This window comes from Salmo trutta, chromosome 36 (assembly GCF_901001165.1).
Source record: "Salmo trutta chromosome 36, fSalTru1.1, whole genome shotgun sequence".
NCBI classification, from domain to species: domain Eukaryota; kingdom Metazoa; phylum Chordata; class Actinopteri; order Salmoniformes; family Salmonidae; genus Salmo; species Salmo trutta.
In genome coordinates, this window is record NC_042992.1 from 5,941,645 (window position 1) to 5,960,031 (window position 18,387).

Below are 18,387 nucleotides of genomic sequence, written 5' to 3' on the forward strand. Positions count from 1 at the left end.
TTTCAAAGAGGTACTTTTATTTTGAAGGCAAACCGCAAATTCCACTATTGTGCCTAATCCTTATTGTGGCTAGCTTCACAACACATGACCCTGTCCGGTCGACCCTCACTAGCCAGATGAAGCTAGCTGGCTGCTTATAACGTTAGCTTTGGGCAAGAGGGTTAAGTAGCTGGCTAGCAATTTATTTTCATGAACTGAAGTTCAATTTCAATAGGCGAACAACAAGTTTCTAAATAGCTAATACTCACTCAAATGGATTCCTAAATCATTGCTAAGAATAATGAAAATGACTGCAGTTTCTACTTGTCATTGTTTTCAGGCTAGTTGTATTGGTGCTAGCTAGGTATCAACCTAAAGCTAGCTAGCTAGCTACCCCATAAGATGCGATCGAACAAATAATGCTTTATTACCAATGCGGTATTGTAAACACATTGTTCGTGGCCGGTGGTTGCTTGTTTGCAGACTTTTTTGTACAGCTTTGACAGCACTACTGATAGTAGTGGTGGCGCTTGGCTTGAACGTGCAAATTCAGAACACCACAACATTCTATAATAGAACTGTGTTATTTGACATTTCAAATTAAAAGCTTAGAATTGTCCGAATATAACGCTTCAGATATTTTAATATCTGATCAATTAGTCTTCAATTAATTAATTATTCTTTACCTTACGTCAGTCTCATTTCAAACATCTTAGAATTGTTGGTTATCTGCACGAACCCAGCCTAAACCATGAATCATCCATACACCAATTTGGCTTAATCATTTATTTACGAACTAAATAATCACAGAAATGCATAAACAAACAAACAAACAGTAGATATTGGTTACTAACAATGATAGGGAAGATTCCCTAGTGGGCTAAGCCGATATGACGGCTTGGTGGGTAAAGAAAAGTGGGTGTGGACCGATTTTAAAGGAGCGGGAAAGAGAAAATGGATTCACTACACACAGTGGGTAATTATATTCATTGAAATGCTAATCCTTTGCACATGAACGGCCGCTCATTCGGGAATAATTGCAATAAATATATTTACGCCTGTATGTCGTTGTTGTCTTCTCTGTTGGAATTGTCAGTCCGTCTGCTGGAGAGTTCAGTTCATCAGAGACTCTCTGGTTACTTCCCCAGAAGTCACAACGTCTTTCATGGTTGCAGCTTTATCAGCGGCTCGGGATAGTGTCTGTTGTAATGGTTACGTCAGGCGTCCGTTGTTTTTAGAATAGACGTTTCGGCGGTTATCGGTATTCTCACCCTAGGTTTACATCATTTCTAGCTGCAGTCTAGTAATGATACAGTTGAAGTCAGAAGTTTACATACACTTAGGTTGGAGTCAATAAAACTCATTTTTCAACCACTTCACAAATTTCTTGTTAACAAATTATAGTTTTGGAAAGTCAGTTAGGACATCTACTTTGTGCATGACACAAGTCATTTTTCCAACAATTGTTTACAGACAGATTATTTCACTTATAATTCACTGTATCACAATTCCAGTGGGTCAGAAGTTAACATACACTGTTAATGACCTCCTTTATGAGGTCATTAAATGAAACACACTCAACATAACTGTTCTTTAAGTGTCCACGGACCCTTCCACACTCTCAAAAGTGGACATTGTTTCATTCTCCCATTTTGGGGATTTAGGAGTTTGGCCAAGTGAAATCCTTTGTTCACTCTGTGCTCTCTCTCTCTCTCTCTCTCTCTCTCTCTGCATGACCAAGGGGAAAGAGTCGCTGCCAGAAATGTATGACCTAGGCAATAAAACCTGGGTTTAGGAGAGAGAGAGTGAGAGGGGGAGGGAAGCCACGATCTACACCCCGAAAGTGCCCCATCATGACATGTGTAACTCCGGTAGGGCAACATCTGAAAAATAGGGCACTTGGTAGTGTGTACCCGGTGCTCGACCATGTCGCGAAAGCCAACATCACCCACAACAGAGAAAGGTTGATTGTCAAGGACAATGAATTCCATTATCTTGGGGTAAATGGATTTGGCCTTTGAGTTGTCTCGCTGAAATTTTCTTACTCTTTCAAATGACTGCTCGACTTGTTGACTGCTCGATCCACACAGCAGACATTGTGGGCTAAGTTAGGAATGCTGTGTTGCACGTCTAGCGCAAAATTTTACGGATCTTTAGCTAATATCGGCCGATTCCGATATGTTTACCGTTAAAATGTGCATCCCTAATATGTGTATATATGTATATGTGTGTGTATATATATATATGTGTGTGTGTGTATGTACGTATGTATACGTAGATATGTGTGTATATATATATGTACGTATATATGTATGGACGTGTGTATATATATGTGTGTGTGTGTGTGTGTGTATATATATATATATGTACAGTGGGGAGAACAAGTATTTGATACACTGCTGATTTTGCAGGTTTTCCTACTTACAAAGCATGTAGAGGTCTGTCATTTATATCATAGGTACACTTCAACTGTGAGAGACGGAATCTAAAAAATCCAGAAAATCACAAAGGTTTCTGTACCAAATATTAAGTTCTGCTTTTCTGATGTATCAAATACTTATGTCATGCAATAAAATGCAAATTAATTACTTAAAAATCATACAATGTGATTTTCTGGATTTTTGGTTTAGATTCCGTCTCTCACAGTTGAAGTGTAGCTATGATAAAAATGACAGACCTCTACATGCTTTGTAAGTAGGAAAACCTGCAAAATCGGCAGTGTATCAAATACTTGTTCTCCCCACTGTATATATGTAAGTGTATGTATGTGTATATATATGTATGTATATGTGTATATATTAGACCATTGTCTGCCTAAAGCCTGGGAGACTATTGTCTGGCTAAAACCTGGGAAACTATTGTCTGGCTAAAGCCAAGTCAGACACTCATTACTGTTGTTTTCCTGACCTCAGGCTGACTCCTTGTATTACAGTGTCTGGTTTCACACAGGTTGAGACAGTAAAAGGACCTGTAACAAGACTGAAACCAAAAAATCCAGTGGCCTAGTTACAGTTATGACTTAAATCGTCTTGAAAAGCCGATTAGTAAGAATGTCTCACCTCATGTTCAAGAATGGCCTTTTTCCCTTTATTCAGATTACAACCTCTCACTTTCGGTTATTTGAAAATAAAATAATCTCCAAAATATTGCTATTTTTCAAACAAGCCATAGAAGGTTGATTGCAATTTCAGTTTAATCCACCAGAAAACACAGAACAGATATTACAACAAATATTATGCTTAAACTGAAATATACAAATTGATTATATACAAAGAAGAAATGGGTATCTTCATAAATAGGACTGGTGGAGTTATTTCACACATGTAGCTAAAAAAATATATGGAAATATCTGCTCTACTCAAAATTAGAAACAATTTATTGCAGCATTACTGCAAAAATGGAAGAGGAAAGTAAGGAACTTTACTGTTGGCATTAAAGACTAAAATTGGCTAAAGATAATTGCGATAAATAAAAAGCATACCAATTTCAATTAAGGACCAAAAAAAATGACAGCTGTGTAATATGGATTGTTGGGAAGAAATTTTCAATTTACAAATTCCATGGCACATGGTTTATCAACTGATATACACAAATGCTGGATTCAAAACTTAAATTTGAATTATTATACAAAATTCTCGCAACCAATGGAATGTTATTTATATGGGGGATACAACCATACCAGCTCTGCAGAAAATAAATGTAAATATTGTCAACTAATGTCTGTCGTTTCCCATAAACACTGTTCTGGATTGTTGTTAGAGGCCCCTCCCACCAAATATGTCAGATTGTTTCCCCTCAGGTCTGTAATGAGACCCTCTCTCAATGGAAGCTTTGTTCCCTTTCCAGTAATCTGACCCAATGATAACGTGTTAGGCAATGAAGAGAAGAAAGAGTAATTTAATGTTAAAACCACCTAATGAAACAGTGATTCATTGTTACTGCTAGACTGCCTACTGGATTTGTAGCATTCTCAGCCCTAGGAAGGGTTAGGTTACCATGAGACTACTAGACCAGAAACACAGAGAATGATCAATGAGTCTCCTACATTTCATGTACTGGGCTTGGAGGTGAGACGTCCGAATCGCAGTTGGATGTCCTTGACTTTAGAGGACCAGTGTTCTTGTCACAAGTTTGTTTACGCCCAGTTATTTCTGTCATATTTTGTGATTTAGATGTGGCTTTCCATGTCCGTTTGTGTCGTAAGTAAAGGAATATGAGGAAGATAGCCAAGCCTCCGGCAGGGATGAACGACATCAGCAGTGTAGATCTGTCTCTGGGACAGTCGTCATGGATTCTACTGCTTGACTCTGTTGACACAAAATAACAAATGATAAACAGTGGCAAAATTTATTAAACACACGCAATATATATCCACCCTGAAGAAGGTAGTAATATAATATGTCATTATTAAACGCACCCGGTATATATACTACCGTTCAAAAGTTTGGGGTCACTTAGAAATGTCCTTGTTTTTGAAAGAACCACAATTTATTTTGTCCATTAAAATAACATCAAATTGATCACAAATACAATGAAGACATTGTTAATGTTGTAAATGGCTATAGTAGCTGGAGACGTTAGATTTGTTTAATGGAATATCTACATAGGCGTACAGAGGTCCATTATCAACAACCATCACTCCTGTGTTCCAATGGCACGTTGTGTTAGCTAAGCAAGTTTATCATTTTAAAAGGCTAATTGATCATTAGGAAACCCTTTTGCAATTATGTCAGCACAGTTGAAAACTGTTGTTCTGATTAAAGAAGCAATAAAACTGGCCTTCTTTAGACTAGTTGAGTATCTGGAGCATCAGCATTTGTGGGTTCGATTACAGGATCAAAATGGCCAGAAACAAAGAACTTTCTTCTGAAACTAGTCAGTCTATTCTTGTTCTGAGAAATGAAGGCTATTCCATGCAAGAAATTGCCAAGAAACTGAAGATCTCGTACAACGCTGTGTACTACTCCCTTTACAGAACAGCGCAAACTGTCTCTAACCAGAATAGAAAGAGTGGGAGGCCCCAGTGCACAACTGAGCAAGAGGACAAGTACATTAGAGTGTCTAGTTTGAGAAACAGACGCCTCACAAGTCCTCAACTGGCAGCTTCATTAAATAGTACTCGCAAAACACCTGTCTCAACGTCAACAGTGAAGAGGCGACTACAGGATGCTGGCCTTCCAGGCAGAGTTCCTCTGTCCAGTGTCTGTGTTCTTTTGCCCATCTTAATCTTTTATTTTTATTGGCCAGTCTGAGATATGGCTTTTTCGTTGCAACTCTGCCTAGAAGGCCAGCATCCCGGAGGAAACTTTTCAGACCCCATTACTTTTTCCACATTTAGTAATGTTACAGACTTATTCTAAAATGAATTAACTCGTTTTTTTCTCATCAATCTACACACAAATGTATAAATAAAAAAAACAGGAAATATCACATTTACATAAGTATTCAGACCCTTTACTCAGTACTTTGTGCAAGCACCTTTGGCAGAGATTACAGCCTCGAGTCTTCTTAGGAATGATGCTACACGCTTGGCACACATGTATTTGGGGAGTTTCTCCCATTCTTCTCTGCAGATCCTCTCAAGCTTTGTCAGGTAACTTTAAGAGCACCTGGATTGTGCAACATTTATCCTTTGGGCTCCCAAGTGACGCAGCGGTCTAAGGCGCTGCATCTCAGTGATTGAGGCGTCACTACAGACACCCTGGTTCGATTCCAGGCTGTATCACAACAGGCCGTGATTGGGAGTCCCACAGAGCGGCGCACAATTGGCCCTGCGTCGTCTCGGTGTAGGCCGTCATTGTAAATAAGAATTTGTTCTTAACTGATTTGCCTAGATAAATAAAAGTTAAAATAAATCAATTGTTTTCAAAATTCTTCAAGCTCTGTCAAATTGGTTGTTGATCATTGCTAGACAACCATTTTCAGGTCTTGCCATAGATTTTCAAGGAGATCTAAGTCAAAACTGTAACTCGGAACAGTCACTGTGTTCTTTGTAATCAACTCCAGTGTAGATTTGGCCTTATTTTTTTGTGTTATAGTCCAGCTGAAATGTGAATTCAGTCTGGTTGAAAGCAGTGTCACATTTTAAATTTAGTGCCTTGTTGCAAACAGGATGCATGTTTTGAAATATTTGTATTCAGTACAGGCTTCCTTCTTTTCACTCTGTCAATTAGGTTAGTATTGTGGAGTAACTACAATGTTGTTGATCCATCCTCAGTTTTCTCCTATCACAACCATTAAACTCTGTAACTGTTTTAAAGTCACCATTGGCCTCATGGTAAAATCCCTGAGGGGTTTTCTTCCTCTCCCGCAACTGAGTTAGGAAGGACACCTGTATCTTTGTAGTGACTGGGTGTATTGATACACCATCCAAAGTGTAATTAATACCTTCACCATTTTCAAAGGGATATTCAATGTTTGCTTTTTTTATTTTTACCCATCTACCAATAGGTGCCATTCTTTGCGAGGCACTGAAAAACCTCCCTGGTCTTTGTGGTTGAATCTGTATTTGAAATGTACTGCTCGACTGAGGGACCTTACAGATAATTGTATATGTCGAGTACAGAGATGAGGTAGTCATTCAAAAATCATGTTAAACACTATTATTGCACACAGAGTGAGTCCATGCTAGAGGTCGACCGATTAATCGGAATGGCCGATTAATTAGGGCCGGTTTCAAGCTTTCATAACAATCAGAAATCGGTATTTTTGGACGGCGATTTTGCCGTTTATTTTTTATTTTTTACACCTTTATTTAACTAGGCAAGTCAGTTAAGAACACATTCTTATTTTCAATGACGGCCTAGGAACGGTGGGTTAACTGCCTTGTTCAGGGGCAGAACGACAGATTTTTACCTTGTCAGCTCGGGGATTCAATCTTGCAACCTTACGGTTAACTAGTCCAACGCTCTAACCACCTGCTTTACATTGCACTCCACGAGGAGCCTGCCTGTTACGCGAATGCAGTAAGAAGCCAAGGTAAGTTGCTAGCTAGCATTAAACGTATCTTATAAAAAACAATCAATCAATCATAATCACTAGATAACTACACATGGTTGATGATATTACTAGTTTATCTACCCTGTCCTGCGTTGCATAAAATCGATGCGGTGCCTGTTAATTTCTCATCATATAATCGCTTAGGTACACGTTGCTCCAATGTGTACCTAACCATAAACATCAATGCCTTTCTTAAAATCAATACACAAGTATATATGTTTACACCTGCATATTTAGTTAATATTGCCTGCTAACATGAATTTCTTTCAACTAGGGAAAATGTGTCACTTCTCTTGCAACAGAGTCAGAGTATATGCAGCAGTTTGGGCCGCCTGGCTCGTTGCGAACTGTGAAGACTATTTCTTCCTAACAAAGACAGCCGACTTCGCCAAACGGGGGATAATTTAACAAAAGCGCATTTGCGAAAAAAGCACAATCGTTGCACGACTGTACCTAACCATAAACATCAATGCCTTTCTTAAAATCAATACACAGAAGTATATATTTTTAAACCTGCATATTTAGCTAAAAGAAATCCAGGTTAGCAGGCAATATTAACCAGGTGAAATTGTGTCACTTCTCTTGCGTTCATTGCACGCAGAATCAGGGTATATGCAACAGTTTCAGCGGCCTGGCTCGTTGCGAACTCATTTGCCAGAATTTTATGTAATTATGACATAACATTGAAGGTTGTGCAATGTAACAGGAATATTTAGACTTAGGGATGCCACCTGTTAGATAAAATACGGAACGGTTCCGTATTGCTGTTTCCTGTTTCCGGTCACAACTTGCAGACTTGTTTACGCTGCTGTGCGTTTTTGTTGCCGATCTTACTTTGCTACCTAACGGTTTTTACTTTTTCATTACCGTATATTTTTACTTTTTACCCTCACTCAACTTTTTTCATTCAACTTTCTTACCCCGGAGGTTTTATCTGGACATGGTTCGTCAGGACTTCAAACAGCCGAAGCTAAGTAACATTAACATGATGCCTTCTAATTGCAGTCGTTGTACTTATAATATACAGGAGAACGATCGCCTTACGGCGGGGATAGCTGTGCTGCAAGCCCAGCTTCAGACGCAATCATTAGGCAAGGGTAACTTCAGTGTAGGAAAGGATGAAACAGCGTCTGTGCCACCAGCAAGTACAGATAGTAACGTTAGTATAAACCCCTCGCACGGTCCCCGCAGCCGGACAACTTTCTCATGGCTTCTGGAGGGAAACGCTGTAGGAATGCTCAACCGGTGTCGCTTATTCAGCCGACAGAAACTTTCAACCGGTTCTCCCCATTAAGTGAGTCGGAGTCGGAGGCCGAGACTTCTCTGGTCTCTACTCCTCCCGCTGTGGGGTCTGAGACGCCGACGGCTCCCACCATTAGCTCTGACAAATTGAAAACCCTAGTCATTGGCGACTCCATTACCCGCAGTATTAGACTTAAAACGAATCATCCAGCGATCATACACTGTTTACCAGGGGGCAGGGCTACCGACGTTAAGGCTAATCTAAAGACGGTGCTGGCTAAAGCTAAAACTGGCGAGTGTAGCGAGTATAGAGATATTGTTATCCACGTCGGCACCAACGATGTTAGGATGAAACAGTCAGAGGTCACCAAGCGCAACATAGCTTCAGCGTGTAAATCAGCTAGAAAGATGTGTCGGCATCGAGTAATTGTCTCTGGCCCCCTCCCAGTTAGGGGGAGTGATGAGCTCTACAGCAGTCTCACAACTCAATCGCTGGATGAAAACTGTGTTCTGCCCCTCCCAAAAGATAGAATTTGTAGATAACTGGCCCTCTTTCTGGGACTCACCCACAAACAGGACCAAGCCTGGCCTGTTGAGGAGTGACGGACTCCATCCTAGCTGGAGGGGTGCTCTCATCTTATCTACGAACATAGACAGGGCTCTAACTCCTCTAGCTCCAGAATGAAATAGGGTGCAGGCCAGGCAGCAGGCTGTTAGCCAGCCTGCCAGCTTAGTGGAGTCTGCCATTAGCACAGTCAGCGTAGTCAGCTCAGCTTTCCCCATTGAGACCGTGTCTGTGCCTCGATCTAGGTTGGGCAAAATTAAAAATGGCGGTGTTCGCTTTAGTAATCTCACTAGTATAAAGACCTCCTCCATTCCTGCCATTATTGAAAGAGATTGTGATACTTCACATCTCAAAATTGGGTTACTTAATGTTAGATCCCTCACTCCCAAGGCAGTTATAGTCAATGAACTAATCACTGATCATAATCTTGATGTGATTGGCCTGACTGAAACATGGCTTAAGCCTGATGAATTTACTATGTTAAATGAGGCCTCACCCCCTGGTTACACTAGTGACCATACCCCCCGTGCATCCGGTAAAGGCGGAGGTGTTGCTAACATCTACGATAGCAAATTTCAATTTACAAAAAAAAATACAATGACGTTTTCGTCTTTTGAGCTTCTAGTCATGAAATCTATGCAGCCTACTCACTCACTTTGTATAGCTACTGTTTACAGGCCTCCTGGGCCATATGCAGTGTTCCTCACTGAGTTCCCTGAATTCCTATCGGATCTTGTAGTCATAGCAGATAATATTCTAATTTTTGGTGACTTTAACATTCACATGGAAAAGTCCACAGACCCACTCCAAAAGGCTTTCGGAGCCATCATCGACTCAGTGGGTTTTGTCCAACATGTCTCTGGACCTACTCACTGCCACAGTCATACTCTGGACCTAGTTTTGTCCCATGGAATAAATGTTGTGGATCTGAATGTTTTTCCTCATAATCCTGGATTATCGGACCACCATTTTATTGCGTTTACAATTGCAACAAATAATCTGCTCAGACCCCAACCAAGGAGCATTAAAAGTCGTGCTATAAATTCTCAGACAACCCAAAGATTCCTTGATGCCCTTCCAGACTCCCTCTGCCTACCCAAGGACGTCAGAGGACAAAAATCAGTTATCCACCTAACCGAGGAACTCAATTTAACCTTGCGCAATACCCTAGATGCAGTTGCACCCCTAAAAATTAAAAACATCTGTCATAAGAAACTAGCTCCCTGGTATACAGAAAAATACACGAGCTCTGAAGCAAGCTTCCAGAAAATTGGAACGGAAATGGCGCCACACCAAACTGTCTTCCGACTAGCTTGGAAAGACAGTACCGTGCAGTATCGAAGAGCCCTCACTGCTGCTCGATCATCCTATTTTTTCCAACTTAATTGAGGAAAATAAGAACAATCCAAAATGTCTTTTTGATACTGTCGCAAAGCTAACTAAAAAGCAGCATTCGCAAATGGAGGATGGCTTTCACTTCAGCAGTAACACATTTATGAACTTCTTTGAGGAAAAGATAATGATCATTAGAAAGCAAATTACGGACTCCTCTTTAAATCTGGGTATTCCTCCAAAGCTCCATTGTCCTGAGTCTGCACAACTCTGCCAGGACCTTGGCTCAAGGGAGATACTAAAGTATTTTAGTACTATATCTCTTGACACAATGATGAAAATAATCATGGCCTCCAAACCCTCAAGCTGCATACTGGACCCTATTCCAACTAAACTACTGAAAGAGCTGCTTCCTGTGCTTGGCCCTCCTATGTTGAACATAATAAACGGCTCTCTATCCACCGGATGTGTACCAAGCTCACTAAAAGTGGCAGTAATAAAGCCTCTCTTGAAAAAGCCGAATCTTGACCCAGAAATTATAAAAAACTATCGGCCTATATCGAATCTTCCATTCCTCTCAAAAATTTTAGAAAAAGCTGTTGCACAGCAACTCACTGCCTTCCTGAAGACAAACAATGTATACGAAACGCTTCAGTCTGGTTTTAGACCCCATCATAGCACTGAGACTGCACTTGTGAAGGTGGTAAATGACCTTTTAATGACGTCAGACCGAGGCTCTGCATCTGTCCTCGTGCTCCTAGATCTTAGTGCCGCTTTTGATACCATCGATCACCACATTCTTTTGGAGAGATTGGAAACCCAAATTGGTCTACATGGACAAGTTCTGGCCTGGTTTAGATCTTATCTGTCGGAAAGATATCAGTTTGTCTCTGTGAATGGTTTGTCCTCTGACAAATCAATTGTAAATTTCGGTGTTCCTCAAGGTTCCGTTTTAGGACCACTATTGTTTTCACTATATATTTTACCTCTTGGGGATGTCATTCGAAAACATAATGTTAAATTTCACTGCTATGCGGACGACACACAGCTGTACATTTCAATGAAACATGGTGAAGCTCCAAAATTGCCTTCGCTAGAAGCCTGTGTTTCAGACATAAGGAAGTGGATGGCTGCAAACTTTCTACTTTTAAACTCGGACAAAACAGAGATGCTTGTTCTAGGTCCCAAGAAACAAAGAGATCTTCTGTTCAATCTGACAATTAATCTGGATGGTTGTACAGTCGTCTCAAATAAAACTGTGAAGGACCTCGGTGTTACTCTGGACCCTGATCTCTCTTTTGAAGAACATATCAAGACTGTTTCAAGGACAGCTTTTTTCCATCTACGTAACATTGCAAAAATCAGAAACTTTCTGTCCAAAAATGACGCAGAAAAATTTATCCATGCTTTTGTTACTTCTAGGCTGGACTACTGCAATGCTCTACTTTCCGGCTACCCGGATAAAGCACTAAACAAACTTCAGTTAGTGCTAAATACGGCTGCTAGAATCCTGACTAGAACCAAAATATTTGATCATATTACTCCAGTGCTAGCCTCCCTACACTGGCTTCCTGTTAAGGCAAGGGCTGATTTCAAGGTTTTACTGCTAACCTACAAAGCATTACATGGGCTTGCTCCTACCTATCTTTCCGATTTGGTCCTGCCGTACATACCTACACGTACGCTACGGTCACAAGACGCAGGCCTCCTAATTGTCCCTAGAATTTCTAAGCAAACGGCTGGAGGTAGGGCTTTCTCCTATAGAGCTCCATTTTTATGGAATGGTCTGCCTACCCATGTGAGAGACGCAGACTCAGTCTCAACCTTTAAGTCTTTACTGAAGACTTATCTCTTCAGTAGGTCCTATGATTAAGTGTAGTCTGGCCCAGGAGTGTGAAGGTGAACTGAAAGGCTGGAGCAATGAACCGCCCTTGCTGTCTCTGCCTTGCCGGTTCCCCTCTTTCCACTGGGATTCTCTGCCTCTAACCCTATTACAGGGGCTGAGTCACTGACTTAATGGTGTTCTTCCATGCCGTCCATGGGAGGGGTGCGTCACTTGAGTGGGTTGAGTCACTGACGTGGTCTTCCTGTCTGGGTTGGCGCCCCCCCCTGTGGTTGTGCCGTGGCGGAGATTTTTGTGGGCTATACTCGGCCTTGTCTTCGGACGGTAAGTTGGTGGTTGTAGACATCCCTCTAGTGGTGTGGGGGCTATGCTTTGGCAAAGTGGGTGGGGTTATATCCTGCCTGTTTGGCCCTGTCCGGGGGTATCATCGGATGGGGCCACAGTGTCTTCTGATCCCTCCTGTCTCAGCCTCCAGTATTTATGCTGCAGTAGTTTATGTGCCGGGGGCTAGGGTCAGTCTGTTTCATCTGGAGTATTCTCTTGTCTTATCCGGTGTCCTGTGTGAATTTAAATATGCTCTCTCTAATTCTCCCTTTCTTTCTTTCTCTCGGAGGACCTGAGCCCTAGGACCATGCCTCGGGACTACCTGGCATGATGACTCCTTGCTGTCCCCAGTCCACCTGGCCATGCTGCTGCTCCAGTTTCAACTGTTCTGCCTGCGGCTACGGAACCCTGACCTGTTCACCGGACGTGCTTGTTGCACCCTCAACAACTACAATGATTATTATTATTTGACCATGCTGGTCATTTATGAACATTTTAACATCTTGACCATGTTCTGTTATAATATCCACCCGGCACAGCCAGAAGAGGACTGGCCACCCCTCAGCCTGGTTCCTCTCTAGGTTTCTTCCTAGGTTTTTGGCCTTTCTAGGGAGTTTTTCCTAGGGAGTTTTTCCTAGCCACCGTGCCTCTTTCACATGCATTGCTTGCTGTTTGGGGTTTTAGGCTGGGTTTCTGTACAGCACTTTGAGATTTCAGCTGATATACGAAGGGCTATATAAATAAATTTGATTTGATTTGATTATTTCACTGAAAGGAAAAACGCTTTGTTTTCGAGATGATAGTTTCCGGATTCGACCATATTAATGACCTAAGGCTCGTATTTCTGTGTGTTATTATGTTATAATTAAGTCTATGATTTGATAGAGCAGTCTGACTGAGCGGTGGTAGGCAGCAGCAGGCTCGTAAGCATTCATTCAAACAGCACTTTCGTGCATTTTGCCAGCTGTGCTTCAAGCATTGCGCTGTTTATGACACTCAAGCCTATCAACTCCCAAGATTAGGCTGGTGTAACCGATGTGAAATGGCTAGCTAGTTAGCTGGGTGCGCGCTAATAGCGTTTCAAACGTCACTCACTCTGAGACTTGGAGTAGTTGTTCCCCTTGCTCTGCATGGGTATCGCTGCTTCGAGGGTGGCTGTTGTCGACGTGTTCCTGGTTCGAGCCCAGGTAGGAGCGAGGAGAGGGACGGAAGCTATACTGTTACACTGGCAATACTAAAGTGCCTATAAGAACATCCAATAGTCAAAGGTATATGAAATACAAATCGTATAGAGAGAAATAGTCCTATAATAACTACAACCTAAAACTTCTTACCTGGGAATATTGAAGAATATTGAAGACTCATGTTAAAAGGAACCACCAGCGTTCATATGTTCTCATGTTCTGAGCAAGGAACTGATAAGAGAATGATCTAATAAAGGTAAATGAATCAATAAACCATGATGAATTATTAGTCATACAGCATGGTTAATGGTTAATGAACTTCAAAGGGTTCCTAACCTTGAGGGAAAGGAACAGGCTGAGCTAGGTAGTGATAAATTGTGGGAATGGGGGATGCAGGTCACCAACAGTTTGTGTGTAAATGCATGTGCGTAAGTAAGCAAGAACTATAAAATGACTTTTGTTATCCTGACCTCAGAACGTTCTCTGAATAAAGCTACAGAAACATTTTGCAGAAAGCTGAGTCCTTGCCTAATTATTTAACCCATTGTCTTACAAACCTTGGGCATTAGTCAAGGCGAATTGATTATTGATTGTTATCATCAAGATATAATATTCCTTTAACGGGAACTTAAACGTTAGCTTTCTTACATGGCACATATTGCACTTTTACTTTCTTCTCCAACACTTTGTTTTTGCATTATTTAAACCAAATTGAACATGTTTCATTATTTATTTGAGGCTAAATTGATTTTATTGATGTATCATATTAAGTTATAATAAGTGTTCATTCAGTATTGTAGTAATTGTCATTATTACAAATACATTTTTTTTTTAAATTGGCCGATTAATCGGTATCGGCTTTTTTTGGTCCTCCAATAATCAGTATCGGTATTGAAAAATCCTAATCAGTCGACCTCTAGTCCATGCAACTTAATATGTTATTTGCTAAACACAGTTTTACTCCTGAACTTATTTAGGCTTTCCATAACAAAAGGTTAAATACTTATTGACTCAAGACATCTGAGCTTTTCATTTTTAATTATGTAGTAAAAAATTCTATACACATAAGTCCACTTTGACATTACGGCAATCCATTTTAAATTCAGGCTGTAACACAATAAAATGTGAAAAAAGTCAAGGGGTGTGAATACTTTCTGAAGGCACTATACATTTGGGAAGTATTCAGACCCCTTGATTTTTTTCCACATTTGGTTACGTTACAGCCTTATTCTAAAATGGATTAACCTGTTGGGGATAGGGGGCAGTATTTGCACGGCCGGATAAAAAAACGTACCCGATTTAATCTGGTTACTACTCCTGCCCAGTAACTAGAATATGCATATAATTGTTTGATTTGGATAGAAAACACCCTAAAGTTTCTAAAACTGTTTGAATGGTGTCTGTGAGTATAACAGAACTCATATGGCAGGCCAAAACCTGAGAAGATTCCAAACAGGAAGCGCCCTCTCTGACCATTTCTTGGCCTTCTTTGTCATCTCTATCCAAAACAAAGGATCTCTGCTGTAACGTGACAGGCTAAGGCTCCCATAGGCTCTCAGAAGGCGCCAGAACGTTGAATGATGACTCTCTAGTCTCTGGCTGAAAAACAGTAGCGCATTTGGTAAGTGGTCAATCTGAGAACAATGAGACGGTGTGTGCGTGCACGTGAAGAGTCAACTTTACTTTCTCTGTCTTTGAACGAAAACAACGACTCCCAGTCGGAATATTATCGCTATTTTACGAGAAAAATCTCATAAAAATTGATTTTAAACAGCGTTTGACATGCTTCGAAGTACGGTAATGGAATATTTTGACATTTTTTGTCACGAAACGCACGTCACCCTTCTTTACCCTTCGGATAGTGTCTTGAACGCACGAACAAAGCGCCACTATTTGGATATAACTATGGATTATTTGGAACCAAACCAACATTTGTTATTGAAGTAGAAGTCCTGGGAGTGCATTCTGACGAAGAACAGCCAAGGTAATCCAATTTTTCTTATAGTAAATCTGAGTTTGGTGAGTACCAAACTTGGTGGGTGTCAAAATAGCTAGCCTGTGATGGCCGGGCTATCTACTCAGAATATTGCAAAATGTGCTTTCACCGAAAAGCTATTTTAAAATCGGACACCGCGATTGCATAAAGGAGTTCTGTATCTATAATTCTTAAAATAATTGTTATGTTTTTTGTGAACGTTTATTGTGAGTAATTTAGTAAATTCACCGGAAGTGTTCGGTGGGAATGCTTGTCACATGCTAGTCACATGCTAATGTAAAAAGCTGTTTTTTGATATAAATAGGAACTTGATTGAACAAAACATGCATGTATTGTATAACATAATGTCCTAGGAATGTCATCTGATGAAGATCATCAAAGGTTAGTGCTGCATTTAGCTGTGGTTAGTCTCCCAGTCCCTGCCTAGTCTCCCAGTCCCTGCCGCTGAAAAACATCCCCACAGCATGACGCTGCCACCACCATGCTTCACCATAGGGATGGTGCCAGGCTACCTCCAGATGTGACGCTTGGCATTCAGGCCAAAGAGCTCAATCTTGTTTTCATCAGACCGGAGAATCTTGTTTCTCATGGACTGAAAGTCCTTTAGTTGCCTTTTGGCAAACTCGAAGCGGGCTGTCATGTGCCTTTTTCTGAGGAGTGGCTTCCGTCTGACCACTCTACCATAAAGGCCTGATTGGTGGAGTGCTGCAGAAATGGTTGTCCTTCTGGAAGATTCTCCCATCTCCACAGAGGAACGCTGGAGCTCTGTCAGACTGACCATCAGGTTCTTGGTCACCTACCTGACCAAGGCCCTTCTCTCCCGACAGCTCTAGGAAGAGTCTTGGTGGTTCCAAACTTCTTCCATTTAAGAATGATGGAGACCACTATGTTCTTGGGGACCTTCAATACTGCAGACAAATGTTTTGGTACCAACTGCCGCTGGAAGCAATGTCAGCACAATAACTTTTTGTCTGGAGTTTCATGAAATGGGTTTCCATGGCCGAGCAGTCACACACAAGCCTAAGATCACCATGCGCAATGCCAAGCGTCGGCTGGAGTGGTTTAAAGCTCGCCACCATTGGACTCTGGAGCACTGGTTCCCAAACTTTTTAAACATTCAATTTCCAGCTGCGTAGCCCCTCTAGTACCAGGGTCAGCGCACTCTCAAATGTTGTTTTTTGCCGTCATTGTAAGCCTGCCTGACACAAACACTATACGATACATTTATTAAACATAAGAATGACTGTGAGTTTTTGTCCCAACCGGCTCGTAGGAAGTGACAAAGAGCTCTTATAGGACCAGGGACAAATAATAATATAATAATAAACAATAATTTTGCTCTTTATTTAGCCATCTTACATATAAAATATTATTTGTGAATAAAAAATTGTGAATAACTCACCACAGGTTAATGAGAAGGGTGTGCTTGAAAGGATACACATAACTCTGCAATGTTGGGTTGTATTGGAGAGAGTCTCAGACTTAAATCATTTTCCACACACAGTCTGTGCCTGTTTTAGTTTTAGTGCCTGCTTTAGTGTCTGCTTTAGTTGTCATGCTAGAGAGGGCAGAGAATCCACTCTCACATAGGTAAGTGGTTGCAAAGGGCACCAGCGTCTTAACAGCGCGATTTGCCAAGGCAAGAAACTCAGAGCGCAGCCCTATCCAGAAATCTGGCAGTGGCTTCTGATTCAATTAAATTTTCACAGAACCGCTTGTTGCAATTTCTATGAGGCTCTCTTGTTCAGATATCGGTATGTGGACTGGAGGCAGGGCATGAAAGGGATAATGAATCCAGTTGTTTGTGTCATCCGTTTTGGGAAAGTACCTGCGTAATTGCGCACCCAACTCACTTAGGTGCTTTGCTATTGAGTTCATTTGCACACAAAAACAGAAAAGACAGAAAAGAGCTCCAACTTCTTAATCATAGCCTCAATTTTGTCCCGTACATTGAATATAGTTGCAGAGAGTCCCTGTAATCATAGATTCAGAGCATTCAAGTGAGAAAAAACATCACCCAGATAGGCCAGTCGTGTGAGAAACTCGTCATCATGCAAGCGGTCAGACAAGTGAAAATTATGGTCAATAAAGAACTTTAAGCTCATCTCTCAATTTAAAAAAAAAACGTGTCAATTCTTTGCCCCTTGATAACCAGAGCACTTCTGTATGTTGTAAAAGGGGTCTTGCTTTAACAAAGTAAACCATTTTCAGTGTAGTGTCCAAAACATCTTTCAAGCTGTCAGGCATTCCCTTGGCAGCAAGAGCCTCTTGGTGGATGCTGCAGTGTACCCAAGTGGCATCGGGAGCAACTGCTTGCATGCGCGTTACCACTCTACTATGTCTCCCTGTCATGGCTTTTACGCCATCAGTACATATACCAACACATCTTGACCACCAAAGTCCATTTGACGTCACAAAGCTGTCCAGTACTTTAAAAATATCCTCTCCTGTTGTCCTGGTTTCCAGTGGTTTTCAGAAGAGGATGTCTTCCTTAATTGACCCCCATAAACATAACGGACATATACCAGGAGCTGTGCCAGGCCCGCCACGTCTGTTGACTCATCCAGCTGTAACGCATATAATTCACTGGCTTGTATGCAAACCAGTAATTGTTTCAAAACAGCTCCTGCCATGTCACTGATGTGTCGTGAAACAGTGTTGTTTGATGAAGGCATTTTCTGTATAGTTTTTTTGGCTTTTTCCCCGAGCCATATCCGCGGCAGCAGGAAGAATTAAGTCCTCCACAATAGTATGGGGCTTGCCTGTCTTAGCCACTCGGTAGCTCACCATATAAGACGCTTCTAGCCCCTTCTTATCACTGGTATCTGTTGCTTTTATACATGTCTTACTACTCAAGTTGTCTTTATTCTCACTCAAAAAACTCCTGTGGCTTATTTTTAAATTGTCATGTTTCGTTTCTAAA

General features: G+C 41.2%; 1 protein-coding gene across 2 annotated transcripts in view; it reads right to left on the minus strand.

The window, feature by feature from the left end:
- Positions 1–3,154: 3,154 nt before the first annotated feature.
- Positions 3,155–18,387, minus strand: part of LOC115176312 (CD276 antigen) — a 51,196-nt gene continuing 35,963 nt past the window's right edge. For both annotated transcript variants that reach the window (XM_029736254.1, XM_029736255.1), the window contains one exon: positions 3,155–4,286. In XM_029736254.1, the coding sequence (XP_029592114.1) occupies positions 4,021–4,286 (266 nt within the window). In that variant the 3' untranslated portion in view covers positions 3,155–4,020. The remainder of the gene's footprint in view (positions 4,287–18,387) is intronic.